At 37.6% G+C, this 23,267-nt stretch overlaps 1 protein-coding gene across 1 annotated transcript; it reads right to left on the bottom strand.

Annotated features, from left to right (window-relative positions):
• Positions 1 to 636: 636 nt before the first annotated feature.
• SLC7A13 (solute carrier family 7 member 13) lies at positions 637 to 23,020 on the bottom strand. The gene is made up of 4 exons (XM_049853900.1): positions 22,336 to 23,020; positions 9,052 to 9,183; positions 4,874 to 5,235; positions 637 to 909 (listed from the first exon to the last, which is right to left on the bottom strand). Exons 1-4 carry the CDS (start codon positions 23,018 to 23,020, stop codon positions 637 to 639), a joined length of 1,452 nt encoding a protein of 483 aa, XP_049709857.1.
• Between the last annotated feature and the right edge of the window lie 247 nt (positions 23,021 to 23,267).

Below are 23,267 nucleotides of genomic sequence, written 5' to 3'. Positions count from 1 at the left end.
TGTGCATTGTGTCACCGTGAGTGGGGGCCAATTGGACAGCAGCTAACAACCACAGCAACACAAAGCTGTAAGCAGGCCACATTTTAATCAAAAGAAGACATAGTAATGTTATTCTTCTAAGGCACCTCAGAATTTAAAGAAAGATGCCCCAAGCAAAATACCTAAAAACTCATTGTTCTAAAATAGCTTTTAGGTGTAAAAAATACCACTAAAGGGGAAAAAAGCTAACAGAACTACTGAGGTTATTCTTTTATCGTCAAATCAGCATCAAAAGGGGACTCAGGAAAGATGAAGGGAATGCTGTTTCATTTTTATCATTAACTTTTATTACAAGGTCACAAATTCAGTAGAAAGAAGTGGGGTGCAGAAAAAAAATGGAAACATAGGGAAGACATCATCAAGGTAACAAGCTATGCAGAGAGACTTGGGTTTTTTACCAAATAAAACAGAGATTTAATTATGCATAAAGATTTCTATGTGATTTTTAAACCATGGATAGTATTCTTCCTCAGGTCAAGGACTGTCCTGGGCACTTTTATGCACATTTTCTCATTTGAGAAAAAAAAAGTTACTAAAGGAATTTCACCACTAATGTGCCATCGTGTGTTTAATCTTGATTTGGAATTTGGTACATTTTTAGAAGGCTGCATTTTTAACAGTTTCTACTTCTGTCATCTGTTCATCAGACTCATCCGGGAGACAAATACTGCATAGTAATTGTAAATAACAAGTCATTTTCTCAAACCAAACCAACTTTAAGTTAAAATGGATTAAAGGTATGTAAAACCCGAGTCCGCTAAAAATAAAGAGAACGATATAAATATAATGCATTTTGGGCGATTTCACCAATGGTATCAAAACCAAGCACAGGTTGACGGCCACTGTTACCAATAGAAATGGCAAAGACACCTGAAAAGAACAAAATTAAAAAGAAAAATTAGACATAAAATTCCTTATAAGGTACCTGCACATTTCTGTAAAGACACAGAAAATAACATACAAACTAATGATACAAACCAGGCTAATTATCTATGCAGTTAGATAAACTTGACATAAACCCAGAGGAGTTAAGGTAAATGCCTGAGCAAAAGAAAAAGTTTAAGCCTCTTATTCCCAGGGTATTGGTCAAAGGGAATGAGTACCACATTTGCACCGGTAGGATTTACTGGTAAGATTACAACCATCTGTTGATTTAGGTGGCATGATTTTGTTAAGGCAGAGTTCCTGAGATTCAGTGAAAATCACAAAGATAGATGTTCCCTGGAAAACACCTCAAGGCAATAAGACATAATCACAAAAAGAGATCATCACTCCCTCTGTTACTCTGAGTTGATCAACAGATAAATATTATGAGTTCATAGACTCAGCATACGAAAAAACAAAATGAATAATTTGGCCAAAACAATTCTCTCTCTCTCTCTTTTTTTTTTCCCCAAAAACCTTAAAGCCTCATCCTTGGCACCCCCTTTGTATAAGGATTGTAAGGGTCCTGCATCAAACATTTTCCAACCTGGAGAAAATTCAGCAGGCAGCCACTTTTGAGGTATCTTTAAGAGACAGATATGAATCCATACCCTCGAAACACAGCATAGCTAGCCACCGTTTATGAATTCTTTTAATTAGATGGTTCTTTATTTGAGGCTTAAGTCATTAAGAGTCTTTTCTTAATTTGTAAAATACCATGAGAAATACAGCCTATCATTGACTGCTTAGTATTAGCTATGAAATAATTGAGAGGGAGAAAAAAGCACTCACACGGGTATGCAAGACAAATTATACCCATATATTCAACCACTTATATCTAAGTTGTCTTTACCTTCCTTTTTGGTGCAAATTTGTTGAATAATAGCCATCAATGTCAGACCTTGAGCTGTTTGCAAGCCTTAGCTCATTTCACCCAGCATTCCTAGAAACCCTATGAAGCAATTCTACTCTGTTCTATAGGGTTGCTAGCAGTCAGAATTGACTCAATGGCGATCGGTTTCCCAGGAGGTAGGGGTTATTCATTCCCATTTTAGAAATGAAGCAACTGAGATTCAGAGGTTAAATAACAAGTCTAAGTTCAGCTAATAAGTTGAACAACTGGACTTGAGCCCAAGCTCTTAATGATTACCTTACACTATTTCTGAGTGCTGTAACAAATTCATCATCAGTTAATAACTTTTTTAAAACTGCATCTAATTAGGGTCACTGATCTAACAAAAGTGGGGGTCAGACAACAGAAAAGAGAGGAGAGGTTAAAAAGATGCAGTACGTGAAACTATAAGCAAAGTGGACCTTGGAGACCCATCACCAAAAGGGACCATAGACTTTAACCCTGCTCTAGATTCTAGATTAGGAACGCTCCCTCTCACGTGTTCTCCAGTGGCCAATTTGTGGGAATTATACTATGGTTTCCGTTCACCTGACAGTCCAGATAGATTACACGCTGCCTGAGGGCAGGGGTCAAGTCTTATTCCTTTTTGTATACACAGCACCTAGCAAGGCTCTTAAAGTATAGTGCCTTCTCAATAACTGATACCCAAATACACAAGCAGTTAGAGGACTGAATGAAAGAAGTAGAAGGGAGGACTGAAAAGGAAGGATCGCTATAAATCAACCAGAGTTGGTGATTAGAACATTGCTTTCTTTCTTCCATGTTCTTTCTCATATCTTGCACTTAGTGAGAGGCAAACACCTTCAACAACGCTGCCTGGATTTGAATCTTGGCACCATCCCATGCTAGCGTGAACTTGGGTGAGCAAATTAGCTTTTCCTAAAACCTTTCTCTTCATCTGTAAAACAGGGATTATGTTAGTACTCACCTTTTGTATTACTGGGAGGATTAAATGTGACAATCCAAGGAAAGCTTTTAACATGATACCTAGCCAACCAAGACTATACTTTGATAATCAGAATATCAGGGCTGCCTTTCTCCAATAGTCTCCTTATGCTGCCATGTTTTTATTGTTTCCTTTTCTGTGATTAAAGAACTGTACTCTCCTGTGAAATTCCTCCTCATTCAGTCTCAAAGTAAAGTTGAAAAAGGAAGAAAGACCTAGCAATCTACTTCCGAAAATCAGTCAGTGAAAACCCTATGGCTTATAATATTTGTACACAGGGTCACTATGTTACAGGGGCCGACTCAATGGCCACTAACAACAATAGCAGCAACAAAGTTAAAAAGGTGGAGTTTGCTGATGATCAAATAAAGTTGATGTTTCAGGACAGATGTTATCACTTGTGATCCCACAGAAGTACTTGCCTTGTCCATTTCTCATCTGCTCAATCTCATATTGACTGCAGAAGTCACAGACAATACTAGCTCTCAAATGACCCACTAATGGCTTTCATTCTTACTAGCATGTATAAGTAGCTATATAAGAAAAAAAAGTAATCTCTAGTCAAAGGACTAGTAATGATCTGACTACTCAGAGGACTATCTTTTTTTTTTTTATTAACTTTTATTGAGCTTCAAGTGAACGTTTACAAATCAAGTCAGACTGTCACATATAAATTTACATACACCTTGCTCCGTTCTCCCACTTGCTCTCCCCCTAATGAGTCAGCCCTTCCAGTCTCTCCTTTCGTGACAATTTTGCCAGCTTCCCACTCTCTCTATCCTCCCATCCCCCCTCCAGACAGGAGATGCCAACACAGTCTCAAGTGTCCACCTGATATCATTAGCTCACTCTTCATCAGCATCTCTCTCCTACCCACTCTCCAGTCCCTTTCATGTCTGCTGAGTTGTCTTTGGGAATGGTTCCCGTCCTGGGCCAACAGAAGGTTTGGGGACCATGACCACCAGGATTCCTCTAGTCTCAGTCAGACCATTAAGTATGGTCTTTTTGTGAGAATTTGGGGTCTGCATGCCACTGATTTCCTGCTCCCTCAGAGGTTCTCTGTTGTGCTCCCTGTCAGGGCAGTCATTGGTTGTAGCCAGGCACCATCTAGTTCTTCTGGTCTCAGGATAATGTAAGTCTCTAGTTCATGTGGTCCTTTCTGTCTCTTGGGCTCTTAGTTATCGTGTGACCTTGGTGTTCTTCATTCTCCTTTGATCCAGGTGAGTTGAGACCAATTGATGCATCTTAGATGGCCGCTTGTTAGCATTTAAGACCCCAAACGCCACATTTCAAAGTGGGATGCAGAATGTTTTCATAATAGAATTATTTTGCCAATTGACTTAGAAGTCCCCTTAAGCCATAGTCCACAACCCCCCGCCCTTGCTCCACTGACCTTTGAAGTATTCAGTTTATCCCAGAAACTTCTTTGCTTTTGGTCCAGTCCAGTCCAGTTGAGCTGACCTTCCATGTATTGAGTATTGTCCTTCCCTTCACCTAAAGCAGTTCTTATCTACTAATTAATCAGTAAAAAACCCTCTCCCACCCTCCCTCCCTCCCCCCCTCATAACCACAAAAGTATGTGTTCTTCTCAGTTTATACTATTTCTCAAGATCTTATAATAGTGGTCTTATACAATATTCGTCCTTTTGCCTCTGACTCATTTCACTCAGCATAATGCCTTCCAGGTTCTTCCATGTTATGAAATGTTTCACAGATTCGTCACTGTTCTTTGCCGATGCGTAGTATTCCATTGTGTGAAACAATTTATTTAACCATTCATCCATTGATGGACATGGACCATCTTTTATAATAGCCTAAAAACTCATTCTTCTAAAAACCATTTTGACATTAAACTAAGCCTAAGAGATTTTATATCGAATAAAACCTATCTAAAAAAATGAAAATTAAAACCAAGACCAAATTATCCTTGCATTTCACAATTTGTTGAGTAGTAAAAGGATCTACACATAGATGTTCTGAATGTAGTCTTCAAATACAGTTATTACCAATGTCTTCTATCTACACAGAAAAAAATAGAAAATCCATTTTACCTTATAAGGTCTTGGTAGATTAGGCTCCTGGTATCTCAGTTTTATTAGTCCTGCTATTAATAATAGAGTCCAAAAAGAAAACACAAAAAAAAGATAGTTTATCAACTCAATTAGGCTTGTTGAAACAATCATGAAGGATGCCATAATGACAATTACTAGCACAGCTATTAATGGAGAGGAATGAACATTAAGCATATTAAATAACAAAGGCAGCTGGCCCTCTTGGCTAGCAATATAATTCACTCTTGATGATGTAAATACAGAACACCAAACATTGCTAAATAATGAGGCAGAAATACCAAGAGGAATAACCCACGTCAATGATGGGATAACTCTGTCAGCCCATGTGATAACCACAGTATCTGGAGAAAAACAAGAATACACAAAATGCAATGCATTAAAAAAGAGAAACTAATGATAAACCTTTTAAAATTATTTCAGAAGGAAAGCAGGAAATTTGAAGCACAATAAAGAATATTGACGTTTGTTTAAGTTCACTGTCATTTCCTTATTTTATACTTACATAATACCTTCTGCATATGTGTATTTTCGTTCTTATCACATTATATCATATGTGTATTCTCCAATAGACCACAAACTTCTTGAGGGCAGGGATCATTCATTTCTTTTCAGTAAATTCAGTCCTTCACTCAGGGACAGACATTTAGTAAATCTCTAATAAATATTTGTTAAATGGGTTGATTTTGTTGAGTGCAAGATCAAATGCATGCATATTTTCTAAAACTAGTTTACAGAGTGCTGATAGTTGCACTCAGAGTCAAAAAAAAAAAAAAAAAAAAAACCACAGTGCAAATCTGCTAACTCAGGAATTAAACTTACAATGGACCAATATTATAGGTCAATTTGAAATACTTCACACAAGAAAAAATGAACCATGCAGACAGAGAATACAAATTACACACAGATAAAAATATTTATGAATTTGGGAGCTTGTCTAAACTATAGACCAGTGGTTTCTTAACTGGAGGTGATTTTACCCCCTTGGGGGACATTTGGGAATTTCCGGAGATATTTTTGGTTGTCACAACTGGGGAGGGGAGGGTAGGAAGCTGCTACTGGCATCTATTGGGTAGACGATTACAAGGATTCTTCTGAACATCCTGCAATGTACAGGACAACTCTCCATTAAAAAAGAAAAAAAAGAATCATACAGCCAAAAATGTCAATGGGGCTGGGATTGAGAAACCTTGCTACAGACCAACATTTAGAAATTGTTCTCATCTTTTCTTTTTTAAATTTAAAGGTGAAGAGACCTACCCCACTGCGGTTACGACTCGACGGCAGTGGGTTTTTTTTATGAAGAGACCTACAGAACAGTAATTCAGTGTAAATCGGTAGACACAAAAAGGTTGGTGTAAATAGCTTCAAGTGCTTCTTCACTTTCTCTTTAACACTATTCTACCACACTGGGTCTTGTTTAAAAATATCCCCTGTCTCATTTCAAATAACGTATTATTGGTTATACCTCCTGGACACCCATGCCTCCACATATCTTCCATTTCAGACACATTTCAGAAACACTCCTTTTTCCAGTAAAGAAGTCCTTGTTCTCCTTTGATTTCCCATTTTGCATTTACAAATGTAATTGGTTATAATTAGTGTATCTTTTAGTTCAGCTCTGCCCGCACTGTCTGGCAAAAACCACACCACTTTCTACATAGTCTTTATCTCTTTTCCACAACTGATTTTTTTTTTTTACTCTTTTCCACAAGTTATTTTTTCTTTTAAAATTTTTATTACACATGCACTTTGTAAAAAGTAAATAAAGTAAAAAGTAAACATCCTTTTTCTCACCAACCCATTACTCACACAGCCGAGATGTAACTACTGTTAACATTTTTTAAATATTCTTCTAAGAAATGTTCTATACATATACAAGCATCTGTGAGGGGGGGTGCATGTGTGGACGTGTATGTGTTTGTGTGTATGTATGTGATTATGCATGCTTTTTTCACTTCCAATATATCTTGATATTAAAACAAACAAACAAACAAAAACCATTGCCGTTGAGTCAGTTTCCACTCATAGCAACTATAAAACTGATGGGATTTCAAAGGAGTGACTGGTGGATTCCAACTGCCAGCCTTTTGGTTAGCAGCCAAGCCCTTAACCACTGTGCCACCAGGTCTCCATCATGATTTTAGTAATACAGTCATCTAATAATTATTTAAATGAATCCCCAATATTCCATTCTATAGTTGTAAATGAATTTATTTCCCCATCCTGTATTGGTGGATTTTTAGGTTGTTTCCAGGTTTTTTTGCTAATATAGAACGTGCTTTAATGAATACATTGTGCCTTCAGCTCTTCGTAGTTACGCAATTCTGCTCTTTGAGCAAATTCTTAGAAGCGGGACTGCTGACTCAAAAAATATACATGCACACATATATATGTTTAAATAAGCTAGATATTAAAAAATTACCTTCCAAAAATGATTGCACTAATTTATGTTCACACCAGTAAGTGATTTTAAAATGTCTACTTTCTTCTCAGAATTCTTAGCCACTCCTGGACACTTGTGGCCAGCTATTGGCAGACTGTTTCTGGTCAGGGAAATCTTTTAACCTGTGCTTACACTTGGTGTTCTTGAGAGTTCTATGTCATATTTAAAACTAGAGAACATTGGCACAGAAAAAAATACTCTAGAATGGTAACTAAATTGTATGGGGGCAGAGGCTAAAAGATTTCCCTAAGGCTTATATGCCTGAAACAATAAGTTTTGTAAATCAAATTACAAGCAACTATAGTAAAAACATTTCATGAGCCTTCCATACATGCCAAACCTATTACGCCACCCACAAAATTGTTGTACTCACTATGATATACCAGAGGGTATATTCATAACATTTTAACAGTCAGTATGGCTAGAGCACTGGCAGTCATGACATATGCCAGCCTCAACCAACCACAGCAACCGCACCAGCTGATCAGTGGCCCTGACCATACTCATAATTGAATTCAAAAATGTATTCTTTCCATAGTCAAAGCACGTAATTGATCACTGCATGCTTACATCCAGTTTTGCACTTGGTTTGTTCCCACAAATACTGGGAATTTTCACAAATCCTTAAGATAGCTAGACCATTATGAGTCAACATTAGATACCATGTGGCTGCATCCTGCATGGCAGTAACAAAGAACTGAAGCAAAGCTTGCTAAGACTGTTATTTTAAAGCCTCCTTTAGACTTACCTCCAGTGCCTCAATGATTCAACAAAGTAATAGTAGCTGCTCAATTGAGATTAGTCCTAAATGTACTGGATTTATCTTAGAAGGTGGGTGACTCAAGGTTTAATGCTGTTTTGAGGAAATCACTAGTCTTCCACTTTCCCTGCTTCTCATTTCTTTCCAAATTTCCCTTCATTCCTTGAATCTGTTACTCATTTTTAAATGTATGTTTATCTCTTTAAAATATTCTTTTCATTCTTTATTCTACAATTAGAGTCCTAAGATAGTTACCTTTCAGTCAAATTCCAATAAATTCAGGGCCTCTTGCTACCATAAATTTTAGAGATATGTATGGTTGTTGTTACTGTTAGCTGCCATCATGTTGGCCCTGACTCATAGTGACCCCATGCACAATGAAACAAAACGCTGCCTGATCCTGTGTCATCCCACGATTGTTTGCAGATCAGACAACGTTTCATTGCGATCTATAGGGTTTTCACTGGCTGATTTTCAGAAGTAGATCATCAGACTTTTCTTTCTAGTCTGTCTTAGTCTGGAACAACTACATTATTTTACGTCTTAATAATGTTAACTATGCATCAATTGACCATTAGCATCTACTCTTTCAACTGCTAATATCCCACGTTTCAAATTCATCATTTTTCTTGTCACCTAAAAGAACATCATAAATCAATGTTTTGAAAGTTTTAGTAGATAAAAGCACCGATTACATAATGTCCGTCAGTGAGAAGAAATCATAAAAGGCATACCAATATCTCGAATCCTATAGAAAGTCCATAACCATGTTTAAACATGAAACTCCATCCTAAGCCAAATCAGACTCTTTGGTCCTTCTGTTTATTATAGAAAATTACCAGTTGACTCTATATAAGCAGAGTAATGAACAGCAATCCTGGCTGACAGAGTGATACTTAAGAAATGCCCAAAGACCAGAAATTTGTTTATCACCTTAGCCACTTGCATACATACCTGAAAAGAGAATTTCTCTGGGCGTCAGAACACTCAGGTAGGAAATGTTAACCAGTAAATAAACCAGGGTCACCAAAAATACTGCAGTAAACATGCATTTTGGAATTGTCTTGTGGGGTTTCTTCAGCTCTCCTATAATACATTAAAAAGCAAAGTCATAATCAATAAAAATTAGTTCTTAAATTTACCTTAAAAACTACTTCACATGTTAAGTATTGGGTTGAATTCTTCCTCCCATCCATCCTTCTCATGCACGCACACAGACACACTGGGGAACTGTTACACACGCACGCTCTTTCTGAGTTTGGCGCAAAATGAAAAAAAGGGAAAATTTTCTTCATTTTCCCTGTAGATGGTAAAATTATGAAGAATAAAGACACTTGGATTCTTTTATCAAAACAATGCCTTAGGCCAAAAAAAAAAAAAAAAGTAATTCTTGGTAACATGAAAATTCTGATTATTTTGTAGCTAATCCAGCCTGAGGTTGAATTATAGAGGGTTTCTTTTTTTCTCCCTTTCCCAATTTCACTTACAGTTTTGATACCTCCATTCTCTCCACTCTGATTCCTATGAGTAGCAAAATCAGAGACAGGAAAGAGAGGTCGGTCACAGGAAGGGAAAACTAATAGGTTTAAGTGGTTTAAAGGTAGCCAATTGAAGCTACAATGAAAAGTCCAACACCATCTCCAAGTGAGTAGAGAAGCAGGAGAAAAGTTGACTCTCTGAATTCATAGTTAAGGAATGTCTTGCACACTCTTCGTATCTTCCTATGGGTGGTATACCAGCCACCAGCAGTAATGATGATGGACAACACCAACCCTTCCTCATATTATTAAGAATATTGCAATGGGTTACATTTTGGGAGCTGCTCCCCAGGATTGTTGAGTTGTTACAAGATGAACAACTGTCAAGATTTGAGCCAAGATATGGCTTACTATGGAGTTAAATTGTTAGTTGAATGGTATTAAGCAACAAAAACAGACCCAACAAAAACAGTGATTGTGCTAGTAATTTGCTGACAATCTGCAGAAAGATGTTATTCAATATGGGATGTTTCAATCACTTAGCCAGACCAATACTGAATGAGATTATTTCTCACCATCTCTACTGTTCCCAGTCTTATCCAAGTCACCACGTTCTCTCACCTGGAGTATTCAATAGTCTCCTAATTATTCTCCCTGCATCCATTCTTGCCCACTCTCTACAGTCAAAGGTGTGTCAGACCTTGTCACTCCTCTTCTCAAATCATTCCAAAGGCCTCCCTTCTCACTCAAACTTAAAGTCAAATTCCTTACAAAGACCAATAAAGTCCTTTATAATTTGCCTGTCTCTGCTCCATCACCTGTTTTCCTCTCCTGCTATTCCTTCTTTCATTCATTCTGCTCCGGCTACACTAGGCAACTCACTTGTTATCTATCACACCAGAAATGTCCTTACCTCAGGGCCTTAGTAATTCCTTTGTGTGAAGTACTACGCCCCCAACCTCCCCAGATATTTGTATCTCTATCTCCTTCAGTTCTTTACTCAAAAGTCACTTTTCCCATTTATGCTTTCCCTGGAAACTCTGTCTTAAATTTTGCAACATGACCACCTATACTCTGTTTTATTTTTCTCCTTAATATTTAGCACTAAACCCTGGTGGCGTAGTGGCTAAGTGCTACGGCTGCTAACCAAAAGGTCAGTGGTTCAAATCCACCGGGCGCTCCTGGAAACGCTATGGGGCAGTTCTACTCTGTCCTGTAGGGTCGCTATGAGTTGGAATCGACTCAACAGCAGTGGGTTTAAAGACAGTATATGGAAACCCTGGTGGCATAGTGGTTAAGTGCTATGGCTGCTAACCAAAAGGTGAGCAGTTCGAATCCACCAGGTGCTCCTTGGAAACTCAATGGGGCAGTTCTACTCTTTCCTATAGGGTTGCTATGAGTCACAGTGGACTCGATGGCAATGGGTTTGGTTTTTTTTTTTTGGTTTTGGTAAGATACTATATACTCTGCTTACTTATCTTGTTCATTATTTGTCTCCCCCACTAGAATGTAAATTCCAAGAAGGCAATGATCTGTTTACTACTATATTCCCAGTGTCTAGAATTGGACTTGGCATATACTAACCGCTTGATAAATATTTGTTGAATGAGTTAACAAATTAGCTCCTGCATAAGATTTCTCCTAGGAAATTCCAGGAGGAGGTGGCCTCTGGAGTATAAACTGCACCATCTAACACAGGATTCATAAAGACATTTAGAATGCTTCAGGAAATGTGAAAAAGATGAGAAAGGCCATAACTGGAACTTCGGATCTATTGGTCTATGCCAAGGGAGATTCAGACCCATTCTAGCTTTAGGCTTCCAAGACTGAGTAGCTTGAGAACAAAGTTCCAACAGTTTTGACTTCAATGATTCCCCAAAGGATGGCAGAAAATATTACAAATAAATACATGAACTAGATGTTAAATATTTTTGATCTCTGAATTGAGCATGGGCTATGAGAAAGAGAAGCAATGCCAAATACAGTAAAATGTAGAAGTAAAATATATGAGAACAAAAGAAAAAGAACAGGAAAGGGGAAACTGTGGTATGATTGTTACAGCATACATGAAGTGGCATATTATTTAAAGAAACACTGTAATAAGTTAAAGATGCACATTATAAACTCTAGCTCAACCCCTAAAAAATAAATCAAATAGATATGCTAATAAGCCAACAGTGGAGATAAAACAGACTACTTAAAAAAAACCCATACAACTAATCCAAAAGAAGAAAGTAAAAATGGAACAAAGAATAGACAGGAAAAACAATAACAGCAAGATGACAAACTTAAGCCCAATGTATCAGTGTTGTTGTTCTTCTTAGGTGCCGTTGAGTCAGTTCCAATTCATAGTGACCCTACGTACACCAGAACAAAACACTGCCTGGTCCTGCACCATCTTCACAATCTTTGTTATGCTTAAGCCTATTGTTACAGCCACTGTGTCAATCCATCTTGTTCAGGGTCTTCCTCTTTATGGCCTGAACATTCCTTTTAAAAGGCATAGGTTGTAATGTTGGGTAAAAAGTCAAGAACTAACTATATGCTGTCTACAAGAAATCCACTTGAAATAAAGACAGGATAGTGTAAAACTAAAAAGGTAGAAATGATATACCACATTAACATCATACCCCCCAAAAAATATGGAAACAAAATAGACAATTTAATGAACTGGGCAAACACCTAGGGTTACCAAAACTGACTGCAGAAGAAATAGAAACTCTGAATAGTCCTATGTCTATATGAAACTGAATTTACAATTTAAAAGCTTCCCTACAAAGAGTGTTCCAGGTCCAGGTAACTTCACTGGTGAAGTCTTTCAAACATTAAAAGAGAAATGCTGCCAATATAAAAAAAACTCTTTAAACAAATAAAGGGTGAGGAAACACTTCCCAAATCATGTTATGAGGCTAACATTATCTGACAGCAAATATAGAAAAAGATATTACAAAAAAAGAAAACTACAAATGAATATCCCTCATGAATCCAGACACAAATAATAAAACAAAAACCTCCATCATGAATATGGCAAAATATTTGAACAGGAGATTGTGAATGGCCAATACATACATGAAAAGGATGTTTAACATCTTTAGTCATCAGGATAATACAAAGCAAAACCAAATAAGATACCATTACATATACATTAGAATTATTAAAATTAAAAAGACCAAGTGTGGAATAACTGACTATACATTGCTGATGGAAAGGTAAACTAGTACAGCCACTTCAGACTACAGTTTGTTAATTTGCTGTCAAGTTAAAGACATACTCGCCATAAACATCCACTGCCGTAGGGTCGATTCCGACTCATAGCGACCCTATAGGACAGAGTAAAACTGCCCCACAGAGTTTCCAAGGAGTGCCTGGTGGATTCGAACTGCCGACCTCTTGGTTAGCAGCCATAGCACTTAACCACTACACCACCAGGGTTTCCATACTCACCATAAATGAACCATCAATTCCATTCCTATGTGTTTCCCCAAGAGGAAAAAAAAAAAAATAGTAATCCACAGGAAGACTTGTACAAAAATGCTCATAATAACTGTATTCATAATAACCAAAAACTATAAACAGGCCAAACATATATCAACAGGTGAGTAAATAACCCAAGTGTGGTATGGAACACTGGACAGCAATAAAAATGAACTACTGACTGAAATAGCAAATCTCAGGAACATTAAGTTGAGTGGAAGAAGTCATATACATACTGTATGATTCTGTTTATCTGAATTTCTAGAAGAGGCAAATCAAGCTATGCTAACATGGACAGAAAATCAGTGGTTACGTGGAGTCGGGGCAAGAGGAAGCGATAGACAGCAAAGGGACACCAAGGAACTTTTTGGAGCAATGGAAACATTCTATATCTGGACATTGATGGTAGTTACACAGGCTTACTACTTTGTTTAAACTTATCAAACTATACACTTAAAAGTTGAGAATTTTGTACTATGTAAATTATACTACCATAAAGTTTCTTTAAAAAAAGGAAATAAAAACAAAGTTACAAATTTGCCGACCTTTTCTGTGATGACCAAAGGCTATCAGTAGTGTGCTAGTACCTAGAAGATACTTTGGAAAAAAAGAAAACATTTAGCCTGTCCTTTTTCAAGGTAAATATAATAATAAGGAAGAAAGAAACTACTTTTGGGAAAGAAAAAAAGCTCATGCTATACAAAGAGCATTTTGAAAATGATTGTTTGGAATAGTTTCCATCATGACGTGATTTTGTTGACAACAATTATATATGCATCACTTTAAAAATTCTTACAGCTGCATACTTTTAAGGAACTTTAAAATGTTTAACTCATTTAAAAAATATTTCAAATTAATACTTGTGTGGGCATTGAACCTATTTGTTCGCAATTGTGCTGCAACAACGTCTGATTAATTTCTATCAGGAAAGATGTTCATTTATTTTTCAAGTTAAAAAAAAAAGCTGATTCATAACTGTATTAAAAGAAATGAATATCATGATTTCGTAAGCATGCTGTTGTTGTTGTTAGGTGCCGTCGAGTTGGTTCCGAATCAAAGCGACACTATGCACAACAGAACGAAACACTGCCCTGTCCTGAGCCATCCTTACAATCGTTGTTATGCTTGAGCTCATTGTTGCAGCCACTGTGTCAATCCACCTCGTTGAGGGTCTTCCCCTTTTCCGCTGACCCTGTACTTTGCCAAGCATGATGTCCTTCTCCAGGGACTGATCAGTCTTGACAATATGTCCAAAGTATGTAAGATGCAGTCTCGCCATCCTTGCTTCTAAGGAGCATTCTGATTGTACTTCTTCCAAGACAGATTTGTTCATTCTTTTGGCAGTCCATGGTATATCCAATATTCTTCTCCAACACCACAATTCAAAGACGTCAACTCTTCTTCGGTCTTCCTTATTCATTGTCCAGCTGTCACATGCATATGATGCAATTGAAAATACCATGGCTTGGGTCAGGGTCACCTTAGTCTTCAAGGTTATATCTTTGCTCCTCAACACTTCAAAGAGGTCCCCTGAAGCAGATTTATCCCCATGCAATGCATCTTTTGATTTCTTGACTGCTGCTTCCATGGCTGTTGATCGTGGATCCAAGTAAAATGAAATCCTTGACAACTTCAATCTTTTCTCCATTTATCATGATGTTCCTCATTGGTCCAGTTGTGAGGATTTTTGTTTTCTTTATGTTGAGGTGCAATCCATACTGAAGGCTGTGGTCTTTGATCTTCATTAGTAAGTGCTTCAAGTCCTCTTCCCTTTCAGCAAGCAAGACTGTGTCATCTGCATAATGCAGGTTGTTAATGAGTCTTCTTCCAATCTTGATGCCCCATTCTTCTTCATATAGTCCAGCTTCTAGTATTATTTGATCAGCATACATATTGAAAAAGTATGATGAAAGAACACAACCCTGACACACACCTTTCCTGACTTTAAACCAATCAGTGTCCCCTTGTTCTGTCCAAACAACTAACTCTTGATCTATATAAAGGTTCCTCATGAGCACAATTAAGTGTTCTGGAATTCACATTCTTTGCAATGTTGTCAATAATTTGCTATGATCCACACAGTCTAATGCCTTTGCATAGTCAATAAAACACAGGTAAATATCCTTCTGGTATTCTCTTCTTTCAGCCAGGATCCATCTGACATCAGCAGTGATAACCCTGCTTCCATATTCTCTTCTGAAACCGGCCTGAATTTCTGGCAGTCCCCTGTTGATATACCGCTACAGCCGTTTTTGAAATGATCTTCAGCAAAATTTTACTTCTGTGTGATATTAATGATATTGTTCTATAATTTCCACATTCAATTGGATCACCTTTCTTGGGAATAGGCATAAATATGGATCTCTTCCAGTCAGTTGGCCAGGAAGATGTCTTCCATATTTCTTGGCATAGACCAGTGAGCACCTCCAGTGCTGCATCTGTTTGTTGAAACATCTCAACTGATATTCCATCAATTCCTGGAGCCTTGTTTTTCACCAATGCCTTCAGAGCAGCTTGGACTTCTTCCTTCAGTACCATCGGTTCCTGATCATATGCCACCTCTTGAAATGGTTGAACATCCACTATTCTTTTTGGTATAATGACTCAGTGTATTCCTTCCATCTTCTTTTGATGCTTCCTGGGTCGTTTAATATTTTCCCCATGAAATCCTTCACTATTGCAACTCCAGCCTCGAATTTTCTCTTCAGTTCTTTCAGCTTGAGAAACGCTGAGCGTGTTCTTCCCTTTTGGTTTTCCATCTCTAGCTCTTTGCACATGTCATTATAATACTTTACTTTGTCTTCTCAAGATGCCCTTTGAAATCTTCTGTTCAGTTCTTTTACGGCATCAATTCTTGCTTTTGCTTTAGCTGCTCGACGCTCAAGAGCAAGTTTCAGAGTCTCCTCTGACATCTATCTTAGTCTTTTCTTTCTTTCCTGTGTTTTCAATGACCTCTTACTTTCTTCATGGATGATGTCCTTGATGTCATTCCACAACTTGTCTGGTCTTCAGTCACTAGTGTTCAATGCGTCAAATCTATTCTTCAGATGGTCTCTAAATTTAGGTGGGATATATTCAAGGTCATATTTTGGCTTTTGTGGACTTGCTCTAATTTTCTTCAGTTTCAGCTTGAACTTGCTTGTGAGGAACTGATGGTCTGTTCCACAGCTGGCCCCTGGCCTTGTTCTGACTGATGATATTGAGCTTTTCCATCGTCTCTTTCCACAGATTTAGTCAATTTGATTTCTGCGTGTTCCATCTGGTGAGTTCCATGTGTATAGTTGCCGTTTATGTTGGTGAAAGAAGGTATTTGCAATGAAGAAGTCGGTGGTCTTGCAAAATTCTATCATTCGATCTCTGGCATTGTTTCTATCACCAAGGCCATATTTTCCAGCTACTGATCCTTCTTCTTTGTTTCCAACCTTTGCATTCCAATCACCAGTAATTATCAATGCACCTTGATTGCATGTTCGATCAATTTCAGACTGCAGCAGCTGATAAAAATCTTCTATCTCTTCATCTTTGGCCCTAGTGGTTGGTGCGTAAATTTGAATAATAGTCATATTAACTGGTCTTCCTTGTAGGCGTATGGATATTATCCTATCACTGACAGCATTGCACTTCAGGATAGATCTTGAAACGTTCTTTTTGACAATGAATGCAACACCACATTCCTCTTCAAGTTGTCATTCCCAGCATAGTAGACTATATGATTGTCCAATTCAAAATGGCCAATACCAGTCCATTTCAGCTCACTGATGCCTAGGATATTGATGTTTATGCATTCCATTTCATTTTTGACAATTTCTAATTTTCCTAGGTTCATACTTTGTACATTCCAGGTTCTGATTATTAATGGATTTTGCAGCTGTTTCTTCTCATTTTGAGACGTGCCACATCAGCAAATGAAGGTCCAAAAAGCTTTACTCCATTCACATCATTAAGGTCGACCCACTTTGAGGAGGCAGCTCTTCCCCAGTCATCTTCTGAGTGCCTTCCAACCTGGGGGGCTCATCTTCCAGCACTATATCAGACAATGTTCCGCTGTTATTCATAAAGTTTTCACTGGCTAATGTTTTTCAGAACTAGACTGCCGGTCCTTCTTCCTAGTCTGTCTTAGTCTGGAAGCTCAGCTGAAACCTGTCTGCCATGGGTGACCCTACTGGTATCTGAATACTGGTGGCATAGCTTCCAGCATCACAGCAACACACAAGCCCCCACAGTACAGCAAAGTGACAGACACATGGGGGAAGGAGGAGAGATAGTAGACAGAAAATAGTGAGCTAACTAGTGGCCTCTAAAGGTGTAAACCTAACTTGGGCCAGAGTATAACATCTACCAACTCAATACATAGGTCAATATAAATGGGCTTTGCTAACGTAACTCAAACCAAACCAGACCAAACCTGTTGCCATTGAGTCTATTCCAACTCATAGTGACCCTACAGGACACAGTAGAGCTGCCCCATAGGGTTTCCAAGGAGCAGCTGGTGGATTCGAACTGCCAACCTTTTGATTAGCAGCCGAGCTCTTAACCACTATGCCACCAGGGCTCCAACGTAACTCAAGGAGTGAGTTATTTGATAATTAATTAATTAATGAGTTATTGTTAATTATTTAGGTTGGATTCCATCATGCACAATTTCAGGAACACTTTTTCTAACACTGTTCCACCTATTTTTTTTCTTTTGTGGTTTGCATTTCCCAAAACCTCAATATCGGAAATACTCAGCTATCTGCTTGAGTATGTTGGTGGAGTAGGTCACACAATGTGAAAAAATAATTCTGGTATAATTTCATGGGCAAGAAACACAAATGAGTCCTCAACCTACTCTATTTGACTCAATCTCTTATTCTCTCCATTGATCTTTCAAAATTTCTGCACTTCATACACCTATGACTCTCTCTACCTCCCTATCCTTCTATGTAGACCTCAAGTTGTGCTTCGTGGACAAAAGAAAAGAAAAAAAAAAAAGTAGGGGGGAGTCAAAGAAAATAGATGCAAATACCTTCATTGTCATGTATACCAAAAATTCTAACCTAAACTATCTGTGGAATTCTCTCATTTCAAACTTAACACTGTTGAAAATATCCACATTTTTTGGAGTCTCTTCCTTTGTCTTCCATGGCACAATTACTCATTTTTCCCTATTACCTTAATCATTATTCCTTCTTTGTTTCCTTTATATAGTCATCTTTCTAGACTTAGCACTACATGTTGAAATCCTTCAAGATTCAGTCCTAAACTTTCTTCTGATTCTATACTTTTTCCCTAGTCAATCCCATCAAAGCCTGCATCTCCAAATACATTTTAGGTTCCAATGACTCCCAAATTTATATTTCCAGTTCAGTTCTCACTTCAAAGTTATAGACTTGAATATCCAACTGCATACATTATATCCGTACTTAGATATTTTAGAAGCACATTAAATTCGGCATATTTTAAATCTCTCAAAAATGTTCTTCAGTGCAAAACTGATGATCTGTTCTCTATCACAGGAAATGAAGCCATAATCCAAAGCAATTACGCAAGCCAAAAATCTAGGAATGATTCATGACATCTCCTTTGCCTTCATCTCCATTTAAACCTTACACCAAATTCAGGCAATTTTATCTATAAATAAATATCTCTCAAATCTATCCACTTCTCTCCATCTCCACTGCCACCGCTCTTGTTCAAAGTGCCATCATTTCTGCCCGGACTACTGCAGAAGCCTTCTAATTTATCTAACCGTTTTTACTCATACTTCCTTCCAATCTGCTCTTCGTTCTACAAAGGCTATATTTTCTAAAAGTAAATCTGATCATGATCATGTCAACTTTCCCACTGTTCTTAGAATTAAGACCAAATTTATTAGCTCAATGCACAAGGCTCTGCATGATTTGAAGCCTACCTATGTCTTCAGCCTCAACTACTAGGCACTAGACACTGAGCTTGGATAGTGGGAATACACTGATGAGCAAAACAAACATGAAGCTTAATATCAAGGTGGGGAGTTACACATTAATTGAATAATCACCCAAATAAAAGTTAAAATACGACTATGTTAAGTGCCCATATGAAAAGAGACATAGTGTTTGTTGTGGAAGTATATATGACAATTTGATGGTTGATGGTCACCTTTTCTACCCATACTGTAGGCACCCTGGCCTTTGTTCAGTTTCTCAAAAATGTGATGCCCTTGACCATACTATTCTCTTACTCAAAATGGTCTTTTCTTTCCTAGTTGCCTAGTTGACCCTTATTTTCCTTCTGATCTCAGCAAAACTATTATTACTTTTGGTAAGATAGGAGATGATACTCTCTCCCTGATAGCAAAATTATCCTACTATATGTTCTCATAGCATATATTGAAAGAGTCACTCATAAATTTTCTCTCCTGTAGGCTCTTCACCATTCCTGTATACAAATCACAAGTGAAAAAAGAAAAGATCATAATTTAGCATCATATATAATGGATTTTCCAGGATAGTCTCATTTTAAAATATTGTCCCATTTGTCACACCATTTCTCCCAATTTTGCCATTCTCTGAGAATTACCCTCCTACGCAAAGGATTGATCTTCTATAGCCATATGTGTACCATGTGACCCTGTGCCTTGCCACTGATGATAAAGCCAAATATAGACATCTAACTCACTGGAAGCCAATTATTGCCAGTGTACAAGAAAATTTCTCTCAAGAACTTGAACAAAACATTGGCACTAAGAAAATCAAGAGAAAAGTAACGTAATGGTGGCAAAAAAAAAGAAGGGAGGTGCTGAATACTTGTTTTTTTTTCCCTAATTCCTGTTGTTCCTGAAGATTGGCTGCTCAGATCTTCCTTGATACGTAGCACTATTCTTTCCGTTTATTTCCCCTTACTCTTTTGAGCTAATTTGTGTAGGTTTCTGTTACTCAAAACTAAATTCCCCTGACTAAAATATGTCTCTCCTTTGACATATGTCAAAATTCTTCCATCTTCATTTGCTCAGGGGTTGAATCCAATGTCCATGAGGGACACGTGAGCTGATTAAGCACTTAAAATGTAAATAATTACAAAGCTCTAATTTAAGCCCTGCCTGAATGATTTACTAGTTGAAGGCTTCTGGACAATTGGGGGAAATGGAAAATACAGAAACAATAAAACTTCAATCACGTTGTACAGCACTTAATAAGTGCTTAAGAAGTGGTTGTTAATTAATAACTATGGTTATTAGTCAAAAATCTGGAACAAGATAAAGGGCAAGTTTTTAGATTAACTACACTTTTCTCTGGGCCTTATACTCTTTCTTATTATGTACCGACTGTATGGAGAGAAGTGGGGATTAGAATTTAATTTATAACAGAGGCTTATAATAGCTGGACAGGTAGTGAATACCACTGAGTCTTGAACTTAAAAGATAAATGTTCTTACACTCGGCAAAGTCAGCTGCCTGAAAATCACCATTTCACAGGTGGGAGTATTACTTAGAATTAATTTAGTAAATTAACAACCCCGGCACATACTGGAATTCCTCCAGCCTTTGTTTACTGCTAGCTGTTTTTGTCAATCTATTTTCAGAAAAGAATAATTATCTAAAATGAAACATCTCTGGCAATGGAACAAGATAAAATTGGCTCAAATAGAAGCCAAAGAGATCTCTTTTATCCTTAACAGAGACAACGTGAGACAGAGTTTTGCTCATTCTGCTAAACTCTCAAATTGCAGTCACCCATTTAATCATAAACTACATAAAAAATTCTTCTCTCATAGTTTTATACTCTCATCAATATCTCATTTTTTAGCTCAGTGCAAACTGACTTCCTTCTCTGTCAGTGACTTCTTATTTAGTCAGTGAAATGTTTTTTGATCAGTCCTCACACTCCTCAACTTCAGCAGCATTCAACCATTTTGATTACCGCCTCTTTATAAAACATGTGGTGATTTTCCTTTACAATTCTCTGAACCTCCTGTGGGTTTTCCAAGGCATTTTCTTTCTCCTCTTACCACCTAAAAGTTGGCATTCTCCAGTCGTATGTCTCCAATCTTATACCATTATATTATTGCTCTCTGTACATACTTCTCTTACTGACCATATCTCTTATCAGGCTCTCAGACAGAAACCATGTTGCAGTCACCCAAGACCACCTGCCATGTCTTTTATGTACCCTACACACCTCTGTTCTCCACAGCTTCACTCGTATTTTCCTACTGCCTAAACCGTTAGATTCAATTCAGATTGCCACGATTTCCACTTGAGGACACAGTGAAAAGTGACCTTTTCTTCTGTTGAATTTCCAAAGCAATTATATTGTTCCCTTACGGCAACTTATTAGATACTGTCGTGCCAATATTTATCTACAAGGCACCAAATTATAATGATTTTGAGCCATAATGCCCATTTTGCAAAAAAAAAAAAAAGTTAAGTCCAGAGAGGGGAAGTTACTTACCACAGCTGGTGTCAGAGGTCAGGCTGAAATACAGATGTTGCCTGTTCTACTAGATTGTAAGCCTTTTTAGTGCAAAGAATACATCTTATTCATCTTCAAGCACTAGTACAGAATATTAAAAATGGTGTTTTAACAGATGCTTGCTGATAGAATGATTTCGTGAATTATTGACACATCAGTGACTAGAAAGGATTCTAAGATTTAAGGAAAATATTTTTTTTAAGAACTGAAGAGTCTGGTTCACGTTTAAATTTCAAGCCTAAGAACTGGTAGAAAGGTAGAAGTTGAAAAACAAAAAATGGAATAAATGCACAAGAAAGGTCCCTAAGGAGGTGGGAGGGAAAGGATGCAGAGTCTAAGGGAAGAGGTTGACTTTGAAAAAAAAGAGAGAAAAACTCCTGTCCTGGCATCGAATAGGGAAGGTTATTAAATCCAGCCTAAGAGCAATTTAGGATATCTACGATTCTCTTCCCTTTAAAAATACTTAAGAGCCGAAGTGTGTCACATGTACCCACAACCTAAATACAGCCTGTATTCAATTAGTTTCATGCGAAGCGAATATTTCCACAACCACAGCATTCCCACATTAACAGGAAAAAAAAAAGATTAACATGGTGGTCTGATATCTCTGGTTCCAGGAAAGAAAGAAGTTGTTGATAAAACAGGTACTTTGAATAGATGGAAAAATAATTAAGAGGAAGTGGCAAGGCTGGTATACTCTGACCTGATTAGGAAAGTCACAAAGAATTAAAAAAAAAAAAAAATTGAATCATTTATTTAAAATAAAACTCCAAATCCAGCAGAAGATGTACATTTCATATTGCATGCAAAAATAATAGCTTACGAGATTTGCTTCTCAGTGGATTGTAAATTACCTGCTATAAACATGAAGCTGTCTCCGCCAGAATATGCGAAAAATGCTTGGAAGAAGGCTTCTGTCATCTGGGAGGCATCTGGAAACTCAGCATCGAAAGTATTCTGAAACCTCTCTACATTCTCCTTCCTTCCTCTCACTAGTATCACCACTCCAGTCAGGGAAACGAGACCAAGTATGGCCATTTTCAGCATTGTGCTGGCTGTCTGAAGCCAAACCATCTCTTTTACACCACGAGTATTCAGGATTGCCACTATCCATACAATGGCCAGTGCCAGACATTTCTTTGGGAGCTCTGGAGCAGAGCAGCTGCCATAGAAAGGCTGGATGCCATACTCAGCGAGGAGCAGGGTTTGGCTAGCGACTATCCCCGGCCCCAGAAATAAGCCTGTCCAAAGTTTTAGGAAAGCGATCACGGAGCCAAAGCATTTCTTGAGAAAATAGTACTGAACCCCACTGCATGGGAAGGTTATACCTATCTCTGCAGAGCAGAGAAAGCTCATCATGGACAATAAAGCACAGGCAGCCCAAATACACAGGGATAGCCCCACATTCATGCAAGAGTACTTCAGCACCCCTTTGGGAGCCACAAAAATTCCTGTACCAATCATATTAATGATGGTAAAACATACGCCCTGGTAATATCCAAATACCCTCCGGAGCTGTCTCTTCTTCCCTTCATCCATTTTCTTTAAGGAATTTAAATTTTCTACATATATTACAATTTTTGAATTTTCCTGACTATATTGCTAAATAAAATGTTCATCGATTCTCTGAAATAGAACAGGGCAGTGCTTTTCATTCCACCTTTATTACACATAGCTCATGTTTAATGATTAACAAAATACGTGTGAAACATTAAAGAAAATAGTGTGAGATTTCTTAGAAGAGTTTAGTTTGCTTGTTTTTTTAATTATTATCAAAATAATACAT

The sequence above is a fragment of the Elephas maximus genome, chromosome 15 (assembly GCF_024166365.1).
Source record: "Elephas maximus indicus isolate mEleMax1 chromosome 15, mEleMax1 primary haplotype, whole genome shotgun sequence".
Classification (NCBI taxonomy): Eukaryota; Metazoa; Chordata; class Mammalia; order Proboscidea; family Elephantidae; genus Elephas; species Elephas maximus.
This window is presented reverse-complemented; position numbering and strand designations above follow the sequence as displayed.

Coding starts and splice junctions, on each gene's coding strand:
- SLC7A13 (XM_049853900.1), bottom strand. CDS start 23,020: ATGGATGAAGGGAAGAAGAGACAGCTCCGGAGGGTATTTGGATATTAC. Junction 9,184..22,335: donor CAGCTTCATGTTTATAGCAG/GTAATTTACAAT, acceptor AATGTATTATAG/GAGAGCTGAAGAAACCCCAC. Junction 5,236..9,051: donor CAGAGAAATTCTCTTTTCAG/GTATGTATGCAA, acceptor GTTTTTCTCCAG/ATACTGTGGTTATCACATGG.